The following is a 12103-nucleotide window of genomic DNA, read 5'->3' on the forward strand; positions in this document are numbered from 1 at the left end:
AAGTGTCAGTTATTCAGTGAGTTTTATTTTTATAAAAAAGCTAAATGGCATTTGGGGCAGTGTCATGGGCATTTAACAGGGCTGCACAATGTTGGAAAAAACTAACATTGCAATATTTTGTTAATTTATATTGCGATTTCTATGTTATTATGTATTGCGATATGAATACAATTCCACCAGATGACTCTGATGTATATTTGGACAGAATTTATAATTTTACATTGATTGGGATGATTTTGAAGGGGAGCGTATCTGCATAAAATTTAATAAACAGTCTACAAGCATAGAATAAATACAATAAATAAAAAGATATTGCAATTGCAATAAAGTTTTCCGAGTCTAAAGGCCCGTGCACACAGAGACGTTTTTTGCTCGCGTTTTCCGTTGACGTTTAACACCTCGTGACTAAATAAAGGGTGTCAATGTGATGGTGCACACCAACACGCAAAACGACAGACGCAAAAGCGTGATTTAAAAAAAAAAAACGCCTCATGCTTGCTTTTTTGTTTTGACGCACAGCATCAAAACCTTCTCCACCAATCAGATTGGCACTTTTGTTCACGTGCACGGAGCTGCTGAAGTTACAGTAAACAGCACTTGGAGGCGCTCAAAGCTGTCAATGCGAGCGCACATTGAAGAATATGCCCAGAGGCGATATGATCATGTAGCTGCTTATTGCACTGGTGAACAATAATCATTTCTTCATCGTTACAGCTGGAGCTGCTACTTGAACCATCAATAACAACAAGCATGTGAACTTTGTCGTCTTCTGCGTTACAAGCGGGCGTCTGAAGCTTAAAGTTGTGTAGCACCATCTAACATCAAGGAGTGATTTTTGCAAACTCTTCTGCTCGACGCCTGTGAAAATAGTTTGGGTTTGAATCTGGAAAAACGTCTTGAAAATCGCTGGCGATAAACGCAAACGAAAAGCATCCTGGTGTGTATGAGCCTTAACAGTATTTAGGTGCAGTAATTGAATAATAAAAATACAAATAATTAAAAACTCATCTTTATTAAAGTTATAAACGGCGCCATTGCTCATGCTCGAATGCTTTTAAAATCATAATACAGTCAACAGGCCTCAAAAACAAATGATAAATGAATCCAGACTCAACATTGCATGTCTTGTGATGTGACTATTGCGTATGATTACATTGCGAAATCGATGCTGAAACGATCGAAGCTTATACACTCTCAGAAATAAAGGTATGTGAGCGGTCACTGGGGTGGTACCTTTTCAAAAGGTACAAATTTGTACCTTAAAGGTCCATATTAATACCTCAAGGGTACATATTAGTACTTAAAAAGTACAAAATTGTTCCTCTTAAATTTTTTAGGTACTACTATACTTTTGAGGTACCAATATGGACCCTTTAAGTACAAATGTGTACCTTTTGAAAAGATACCACCCCAGTGACAGCTCACGTACCTTTATTTCTGAGAGTGTAGTGTACAGTAATGACAAACACTGTGTAACACTGCTTACCACAGCAATGCTGTTGTAGACTATTGTGCCTCATAAGTTGATTTTAAGGCTGTCATAAGATTTAAATAAGTGTTCAGATGAAGTGTTCGAAAAGTGGTTTATGTTGAGAATTAACATCATTTATATATACCTGTATGTAGATGGATGTGAACATACAGATAATCTTAGATCAGCATGAAAAGTCAAGTTGTTTTAGAGGAATAATATTATGTATGATGATTTTAGTTTGCCATTTTTAAAGACTTCTATTAAGGATGTAATAATGATGCTGTGTTAATTTTCCACATGGGAAATAAACTAATCTCTTAATAACAAACTCAACAAAAAATAGATGTGAGAAAAGGCCTTTCAGAGAGCATTAGATCATAGGATTGTGAATATTTACAACATCTCCCCAATTAGGGGCTAAATTTGTTATTGTTAATGTTAGTGTATTTGTTATTAGTTTTTTGTATTTAATGTTTTTAATTTTAATGAAATGAGCAAAGTTTTCAGAAATATTCGTGCTTACAAACAAGGGCTGCATGATATTGGAAAAATGTGACGTTGCAATGTTTTATTTTTCTGGGATTATACTGTATACAATTGATTGAATGGCATTATTTGGAAAATTTAGAGTTACACTTCATTTTAAGATTTATTTTTCGCTATTAGCAATCCATTAACTTTGACTTTTGCTTTAATAAGCTCCTAATTTGATCCTTAATAATAATTATTAAGGTAGTTTAGGTATTGGGTATTTTGTTGTGTATGATCTTGCAGAATATGAAGTCTATAAGTACTAAAAAGCATATTGAAATACTGGCTGCAAGCTATTAAGCAGCTAGTTAATAGTGAGAATTGGTCTCTAAAGTGTTATCAAATGTATTCATTTTGATTGATTGGGATGATTCTGTAGGGAAGGGAATCATGTATAAAATGTAATAAACAAATTATAAGCATAGATAAATACAATAAAGCAAAGATTAAAGTGAAATAAGCAGTGCATGTTTTGTAAATGTGAAAATTACACTGCAAAGTCTTTGTTGTATAAATAATTCAACACTATTATTCTTTATTAAACTTCCAAGTGGTAAAATGTCCTGTGCCTGAATACTTTAATCTCTCTTAAACCCTAAAAACATGCAAATTACAAGATTTACAGAGCTCCATAAATCTCATGTTCTGAACTGTGACTCTTGCTCAAATATAATCAATTCAACACTGCATATCTATGGGATGCACGCACTGCGATATCGATGCTAAACTATATATTGTGCAGCCCTATCACAAACCATTTTGAACCAGCGAAACACTACTTTTGTTGGGATAGATTTTGTGTAAAATGGTGATAACAATGCTTTGTTACAAGTAAACAAATGGTTGTTGAAGGCATAATTAACCCAAAATGAAAATTCTGTCAACATTTACATTAGATAAAAGTTCTAAACCTGTATTATTTCTTTCTTCTGTTGAATACTAAAGTTATTTTAATAGTTCAAGGAACCAAATAGTTTCTGGTTCCCTTTCGCTTCAATAGTATGGGAAAAATACTTTGGATGTCAATGGGACCAGCAGCTTTTAGTTACATTATTCAAAATGGCTCTTTTGTTTTCAGCAGAGGAAAGAAAGACACATGCATGGAACAAATTTAGATTCTGAGGAAAAACACAGAATTAAAAGTTTTCTGTGAACAAATCCCTTCAGTGGTTGTAAACCTTTAATTCTCAGTTACTTTTTTTTGCTGATTTTTTTGGTCATTCTAAAATGCCTGAACCATTTCATTATTAGTGTTATTATATTATTAATGACCTCCAGAATCAAGAGCGCCTGTACTCTGCTTCTCATGCTTTCAAACGCCACCGTGCGTTCACTGCATGTCAGGATTGCTGTTTAAGGTGCAAGTCATTTATTAAATGAAGAAAAGATTCCGTTTTTACTGTTGATATTTGGTGCCAGTTAATTAGGAAGTGATGATTTTGGGTACGCCGCATTATTCGCACGTCTTTTATGCAAAATTCTGTTTTGCGCATAAAGTTAATTAGCATTTTTGGATGGAAACATAGCTAATCACACGGTAGAAATGTGCAGCAATGGGAATCTAGAAGTGTGTTGATATTGAAGATGTACCAAATTTTCGGCCACTGAAGATTTATTGGTCAAATATGGTATGGCATTTGACGGACCCTTTAATTTTTGTGGCTTCAGTCATTGTTGGGGTACTTTTTAAAGATGGAAGCATTAACTATGAGAATATATATCATTATCACTCAATATGGAAAATAACTATCGAGATTGCATTTTTTTGCCATATTGCCCAACCCTATTTAATACCAAACGTAAATATGCAGTACAAAGTCTTGAATTACTTGCATTGCCACAATAATTGGTTATAAACGCTTAATAGACTTTGATTATTTGTACATACAGACATTCAATCTGCTCTTGTCTGCTTTTTTGTGAATAGAACAATTTCATAATCTGTTTTTAAATACAGGCTTCAATGTCAAATGCTGGTCACGTGGAGCAGGAGGATGCTCATCAGATTAAGCCGTGTGTCTAGATTCCTGTCAACCTGATTTATTTGTCACCTCCCATAATGGTATCCACTACTGTACTTGTTTTTACTCCAGCTTATATTTATGATATGTGGCTTAGCAAAACCTCTTGTTGTTGTTTATGTATATCTTGTGTATAATGCTGGCATTAGGGAGCCTTGGTATCTTCTTACATTTATCACTAATATTACAACAAATTGTGTGTGATTCTACTCTGTGATCTATTTGTATGTCAATCTTAAAAATATAGTGGCTATGTAAAGACAAAAAAAAACAGAGAAGCAGTTTCATGCATGAATCAACACCTACGGATTTCTGCTCAAAGCATAGCAGGGTTTCCGGTTTGTACAGCACCTGTCATTCAGTAAACAAAAAAAAAAAAAATTATGCCCCATACCTTTAATTTCTGTAATTGATTCTTAGCAGATTTTCTGTAGATAACTGTTTAAGATCAGTGATGGACCAAGCTGATCACTGCTTGGTGTTTCAGTCGAACACGCGTTTTCTTTAGTATGTTGTTCCATAAGTTGCCTCACAATCTGACCTGACTTCACCTGATTCAAAATGTTAAATTGTGGGATTTTCAGCTTTAAGACTTGAATATTAATTTTTACCCATTTCAGATACCTGACAACAGTTCTTATTTATGCTTGAATATGAATGACTCACCCATGAGTGAACGTCATAATTCAGCTCATCTGGAAGAGAAGCCAAAAATAACGGAAGACCCCCAGCTGTGTGGGGGCACCACTTGCATGGTGATTGTCCTAAACTGGCATTTGCAGCCAAACTCATCCTTTGCATTCCAGCCACATAAACTTCATCCATCAGAGGGAATTTTCTCAAGCATAATAAGTCGTCAAACTCCTCTTCCTCGCTCAACATGAAAAGAGAGTAGGGAGCTTCACTATTGACCTTATTCTTCATGTATGATCAGGTACACCCATTTGAATCTCTTTGGCCCAAGACTTTTGGTCTCTTTCACTTGCAATGATTTTAGACGTTAAAAACAGCTCTTTATGCTGCTTGATGTTGCAAACTTTTGAGATTGTGATTTTCTTATTGTATTCTTCTTCTGTTTATGTATAGTCATGAACACACTTGTTTTGTAGAGCAAGTAGTTTGATTGTCTTTTGCTGTTTATTATTCCTAGTCACTTTTCTCAACTGAATCTGAAATTCGAAAACAATCGCAAAAACGAGCTCACTTCCACATTGTAGAAAAATGCCGCGGTCACTAGACTTTGAGCATGCGAAATTCTTTCGTGCGGCACTACGAAAAGGGGTGGGATTAAACAAGATTTGAGATTAAAAATATATTTTACATTTCTGTACAGAGAGGTCATGTTTTTATCTTCTGTTGGTCTCACGCAAACACATGATGTGATTTCGCAGTTCAGAGCTCACCAAGGTTGAACTTTGTAATGCAGCGGCATTCAAAACTTGCGATTCTGGTCTGCTGCATTCGCATGTGTACGAATGGTACGAATACGTTCGAAAGTCTATGGGGCAAAAAGTGAAGTGTGACTGCGGCTTAAGGTCAATAGCTTGCAAGTTGTAACGTGATTGTGATTTATTTAAAAGTTGACTGTAATTATTTTATTGCAGTGTGAGTTGACTTGCCAACCTCGCATTACCTTGTCGATTACAGTTTGGTTTATACTATATAAGGGAATTCATTTCAATCTTTTTAAGCTTTGTAAATAAGCAATATCACATGAGTAGCAGTGCAATATGGCTGTATATTGCCACTGGTGGGAGGCATTGGCTCGAGGCCACAGGCCTTTTGTACGAGGAACTACTTACTTCCACCATTCATTCCAATTCGCAGCTGACCATCAGAAAAGCAGAAACTGTTGCTACTTCACAAACGTCACTTTAGAGCTAGTATATGAATGATTCTCTAGCATAATGTCTGAAATTATGATTTTGCTCACATTTTAAGGCTGAACGGCATGAAATGCCATCAGCCTACAGAGATTAGTACTTGCAAATAGGCATGAGAAGATAACCATTATTAAGGTATACCGCGGTTTAGGAAAGACAAGGTTTTTTATTTATGTTTTTTTTTAGGACAACAGTATCTTCTGCAGAAAAGATATCAAAAGATGCCATTTTAATTGTAAAGAAACCTGTGTTTTTGAAACAGTGTTGTTGAAGACAGCAGAAGTCAATGATTGATTTTAATTATTTAGCCTGACATGTTTACTGCTCCAAAATATAATAAATGTTTCTCAAAATAAAATATATTGTGTTTAAACGGGGAAAAAAGTTTTAGCTTTGTTACCCAAACATTTAAAAAGAATATGTTTTAGAGTTGTAATCACAATATCGTGATCCTGTGAAACTGTGATATTTTTGTCCAAGGTTATCATACCATCAGAATCTTATACCGGCCCATGCTTGCATGCAAAAGTAAAATTGTGATGTTTTAATATCGCACAGCCTTGCTTTTCTATCATAACTCTCAAATACCTATAGATTGAAGAGCATAGCGTTGGGATTTAAATAGTTAGTTCTCCCAAAAAAAAAAAAAAAAATTTGTAATTAATAACATAATTTAGATTTTCGGGTAAACTAACCCTTTAAGCTGCCATTTTAATGTCACATTTTTACCTGTGTCCACTAGTGCCATTAATAATAAGATTTCCATTTGTTCGCAGAATCATGACAGGAAGAGTGTTTATCTTTTTATTTACCATATGAAACAATGACCGCAGAGATACGCGAGTGTTATCTTTTTATTGACCATATGAAACTGATTGTTAGAGGGAATGTATAAATTCTTTTACAAACTGTTACGCAAGCGTTTCTGATTTTCTTGCATCTATTGACCTTATTCTTCAATGCGGAAGTGTGCTCGTTTGTGCGATTGTTTTAGAACTTCCGATTCAGTTGCCAATGGGAGAAATGACTAGGATTAATAAACGACACAAAACGGTTAAATTACTTACTCCACAAACAAGTATTTGCATGACAATACAGACAAAATAGAATAATATAATAAGAAAATATAAGTTTGCAACACCAAGCAGTAAAATGAGCAGTTTTTAACATCTAAAAATTAATTGAAGTGAATGAGACCGGAAGTCTCGAGCCAAAATGATTCAAATGGCTTCGCCCGCTTGTACACGAAAAATAAGGTGAATATGAAGGTAGCGTTTAGGGTAAAGTCTTTGATAATTGACGCCTCAAGCTTATTGTTTTGACTAGAATATATCACATTGTTTAGTGATGCATTTGAAATGCTTCAGCACATCCAAAGCGCAAATTGGATCTGTCATTTGTCTTAGTGAAGTGCGTCTTCGTGAGTAGATCAAGCCTTAAGCTTTATCCCCATTAAAGTCCACTGGCACCATTTGTCATAGTTTTTCATTTAGATCATGTCTCATAATCACGCAGCCCTGATTAAGCGATGTTGCATCTCCCATACACGCCGGATAAAGGTGTGGTGGGATTGCGTATCTCTGCGGTGTCGCATGTGATTGATGGTGAGTGTTGTTCATTACCACTGAACTGAGGAGGACACAAAGGCCCCCTCCAGCTATTCTCCATGTTCAGGATGTGTCTTTTCTCACTGTGTGTTTTGAAGCTGACAAACACACTGTTGTTTTCAAAATCGCCCCAAGCTAAATGGCATCATACAAACTAAGAAAAATGGACGGCAAATGCATATCTGATTGGTTGGTGTAAGAAGTCGTCCGTTTTATTTTCCTGAGCCTTTTCTCCTCTAAAGCTTTTGTCCTATTGATTGTCTCTGTCTCACCTCTGCATTTTTTGTTCTTCATGGATCAGTTGTGCAGTGGTACTGCATGTGACGTATATTAATATGAGATGCAAGTAAGGTTATCGATCTGTTATGAGTGATGGAGCCATGGATGTGCTATGGTGCAAGTCTGTGATTTTGAATGACGATGATGAGCTTTCCTATTGGCTATGCGTAAATAAAATGGTAGGGGTATCTGGCATCTAGTTGTTTTGACCAGTTAGAGTGGAGATGAGTTCATTAGGGATGTTCTGATACCCTTTTTCTCTTCCCAACAGGGCTGTGAGATAGGACTGGGCGGTATATTGAGTTCTGGTCAAATTGACAAGCAGCACCTGAATGTGTTCAAAGGAATTAAAAACGCCAAAATGGGATGAATTTATACCGCATTTTGACAGTGAAACCACCTCATATACACTTAATATAAGTTCAGTATTTATTACGCAATGGTCTCTTCTTTACATTTATATTATAACACATTTAGCTCTGCGTTCTGGTCTGTTGTTGCAAATCAATTCCTATTATAATCTAATAATTTTATTTACTTATTCTGCTTAATTTATTTATTTATTTTAGCCCCTTAACTGGAAGATTTGATTTGTGTGTGTGCCTAGTGTACAAACGGTTGGTGGTTTAAACGATTATTAAAACTTAAAAAAAAAAAAAAGTAAAATAAAAAATCATACATTTGTCTATGAAACATTTCTTTTGCTATTTTAATATCTCGCTCTTAGCTGCTCTTTCAACAAATAACAATATAAGAATGATCAGTATAATGATGATAATAACAGGGACGGAAACCCCTGAGTTTGAAATATGTTTTGCTCAAAAACTGTTTAATAAAGTTTTAATAAATGCTTTGACTCTCATGTAACCAGTTATGGGAAAATACCGGGGAGATATATATATATATATATATATAGATATATATATATATATATATATATATATATATATATATATATATATATATATATATATATATATATATATATATATATATATATATGTATATATGTATATATGTATATATGTATATATATATATATATATGTATATATGTATATATGTATATATATATGTATATATATATATATATATATATATATGTATATATGTATATATGTATATATATATATATATATATATATATATATATATATATATGTATATATGTATATATATATATATGTATATATATATATATGTATATATATATATATGTATATATATATATATACATAGATATATATATACATAGATATATATAGATATATATATAGATATATATAGATATATATAGATATATATATATATATAGATATATATATATATATAGATATATATATATATATATATAGATATATATATATATATATATAGATATATATATATATAGATATATATATATATATATAGATATATATATATATAGATATATATAGATATATATATATATAGATATATATAGATATAGATATATATAGATATATATATATATATATATATATAGATATATATATATATATAGATATATATATATATATATCTATATATAGATATATATAGATATATATATATATCTATATCTATATATAGATATATAGATATATAGATATATAGATAATTTATGACATTTTAATTATTTATTTATTTATTTTATGATCGATATTGTGATTTCTATTTAATTTTGTAGTCAAGCTTCAGCATAATGTTCTGTATCGTAACTTACTGCTAAAATATGGAAGTATGTCCTGGTCAATTTTCAAACGCAATTGCAAATAGGATTATTGCAGGACAGAGGAGGCGCTATTTTATTGGGCATGTTTGTATTGGGAAGTGACATCACTCACAATCAACGTATTTACAGTTTGCGCAGCAGATTGATGACAGCTCATGCGATACAGATTTCCTTTTACTTACAATCCGTTTTATTTTGGACACCTTAGATGAGTTTGTGGCCTTATCGAACAGCTCAATCATTTGTATTGTCTTCGCCAACCTAATTGAAGTTACCGGCAGGGTTTTTATGAAGGACCAAGATGTTATTTGGTGGAAATACCAGTAGAAATGATTCAGTACTTCGTGACGTGTGGTTACTCGTGTGTCCATCCATGGTGTACATCACCCCATAATGCTCATGAATGCACAACCTAGACTGACATAGAGGAGAAGAAATAATAATATTCAAATTGAGAAGAAATTATATTGTGAGTGAACCACTGAAGGTATAAGGTCTGTTTTCGGTGCTTTTCTGACTTATGAATGAGTTTGAAACGTTGCTACCTACGGAGGATGAATGTGCTTCCAGATTTCACCTAAAATATATACATTTGTGTTCTGAAGATGAACGAAGGTATCAGGGGTTTGGAATGATATGAGGGTGGGTGAGTAATAGGAATGGTATGAGGGTTGGTGAGTAATTGATAACATAATTTTCAGTTTTGGGTGAACTAAATCTTTAAGTAGCTTGATTGCCACAGTCAAATTTCACTGACAAAAACAATAAACAACGCCCTCAATGGAGTTCTCAAGAAAATTGAGACCGTTCACACAGCAAGTGTACTTACCTTCCTTTTTTCTCTTTTTTTTTCTTGCTACCAGTGAATGGTAGTGTCTAGAAAGGGTATGTCCCTTCAGGAGAGAGGTGCCAATGTCCAACCGGCCTAATTCCAATCCAGGGGGGTCACTGCGCCGTTCACAGAGGAACACAGCCGCGGCCCAGCCAATAGACCACACACTTGCAGGAAGGTGAGTTAAACCAAAGAAGACAGTTCTGTTTGTGCAGCAGTTGCTGAATGAAATGGCATCTATAACTACAGTCTTTTCTCTCTTTGTGATGCATCACTAGGTTTTGTTTTTAGTCCAAGGCAACAGCCATATTGATACTTAACAATAAGTAAAGCATTGAGAAGTGTGTTTATAATGGTTACTCATCAGTTTCATTAATGGCTTGTTTGCCTAGTTCTCTTGAGGGTATTTTTTCTTCTTCTTAATTTTAATGTGTAATTTTTAATATATGATCAATTTAAACACATTTCTGTTATGATTTTTGTATTATTGGACTAATTGGACTCCCAAATAGAAAATTTTTGTTATGAAGGTGTTTAATTTACAAGTGCTTTGTAAAATCATTACGATTTAAAATGAATATTTTCAGGTTTGTATATTTAACATTTTTGTTTTCCCACTTATTATTTTATTGGAAACCTTAGAATTTTTATTTCATAGTATTTAATGTAAAAGTAAAAACTTTTATTTATTGTGCAGAATATACTTTTCTTAAGTCTTTTCATAAACAATCCAAAATAATATGGAAGCTCATGATTTCAAGAGAGAACCAACTTATAAAGGCCCCAATATACTTGTACTGAAAAAACGTGTTGTCGTTTGGAACAAAATCAGGGTTAAATCAAAGGTCATTTTGAATTTGTTTTAAGAGTTCAAAACATTTCGGACAATTTTCTGGTAGGGGTGGGCGGTACACTGGTGTCATAGTCATCACCGGTGTGACATTGCGCCACAACATGGATTTTCTAATACCGTCAATACCGTGATAAATCAATTATGTGCCTTGAACAGCTGCATTTACATCAATAATAGCTAATTCTAAATAATAAGGCATTAAATTTTCTTTAAACGTTCAGTTGTGGTCTGAATACCTGTCCTTATACTACAGGGCTCGAAATTGCAACCATTTTGGTCGCATGTGCGCCCGAAATTTAATCTATGCGCCCTCATAATATATTTGGGAGCATTTGTGTGTCTGAATATAATGGTTGTAGTGCAATCTGATTTGATTTTCTCTAAAAACTTGCTTAATCGCTCTACGCTGCCGCTGTATTGGTTCATATTAGCTGTCAATCACTCAACGCTTCCCGCTGTCAGATGACAGGGAGCTTTTGTTACCGCAGGAAATGCAAACGGCTAAAGAATGAAAAGTACACAGGTTTGCAAACCTCACTTAAAGTTATAATAATAATAATAATAATAACAATAATTATTATGGCGCAGATGACAGCGATCATGACATGAGGTAAATGTTGATCCACCAGCTGAGATCAATCGAGGGTTTTCGGAGAAGGTGCCCGAATCTTGTTGCGTTGCTTTCACTGCGTGTTCAGCGCAAATGTCCGCTAAATGTAAAATCTAATACTGTACACATCATCGCCAAAGAAACTCGTCTTTACTAAGTTTACACTGAAACTACGGCTCATAACAAAGAGCAGTATTGCGCCGGTGGTCATCGCAAGAATCCTGCTCTGTCTGTTCATAAATTGGTGCCGCTTTATTCCACAAACAGAGAAAAATTAAG

The 12103-nt window shown here is 33.8% G+C and overlaps 1 protein-coding gene across 7 annotated transcripts in view; it reads left to right on the top strand.

The window, feature by feature from the left end:
- Positions 1 to 12103, top strand: part of trip12 (thyroid hormone receptor interactor 12) — a 79783-nt gene that overhangs the window by 7063 nt on the left and 60617 nt on the right. For all 7 annotated transcript variants that reach the window (XM_056478750.1, XM_056478753.1, XM_056478754.1 and 4 more), the window contains one exon: positions 10393 to 10539. In XM_056478750.1, the coding sequence (XP_056334725.1) occupies positions 10442 to 10539 (98 nt within the window). In that variant the 5' untranslated portion in view covers positions 10393 to 10441. The remainder of the gene's footprint in view (positions 1 to 10392; positions 10540 to 12103) is intronic.

This window comes from Danio aesculapii, chromosome 18 (genome assembly GCF_903798145.1).
Source record: "Danio aesculapii chromosome 18, fDanAes4.1, whole genome shotgun sequence".
Classification (NCBI taxonomy): domain Eukaryota; kingdom Metazoa; phylum Chordata; class Actinopteri; order Cypriniformes; family Danionidae; genus Danio; species Danio aesculapii.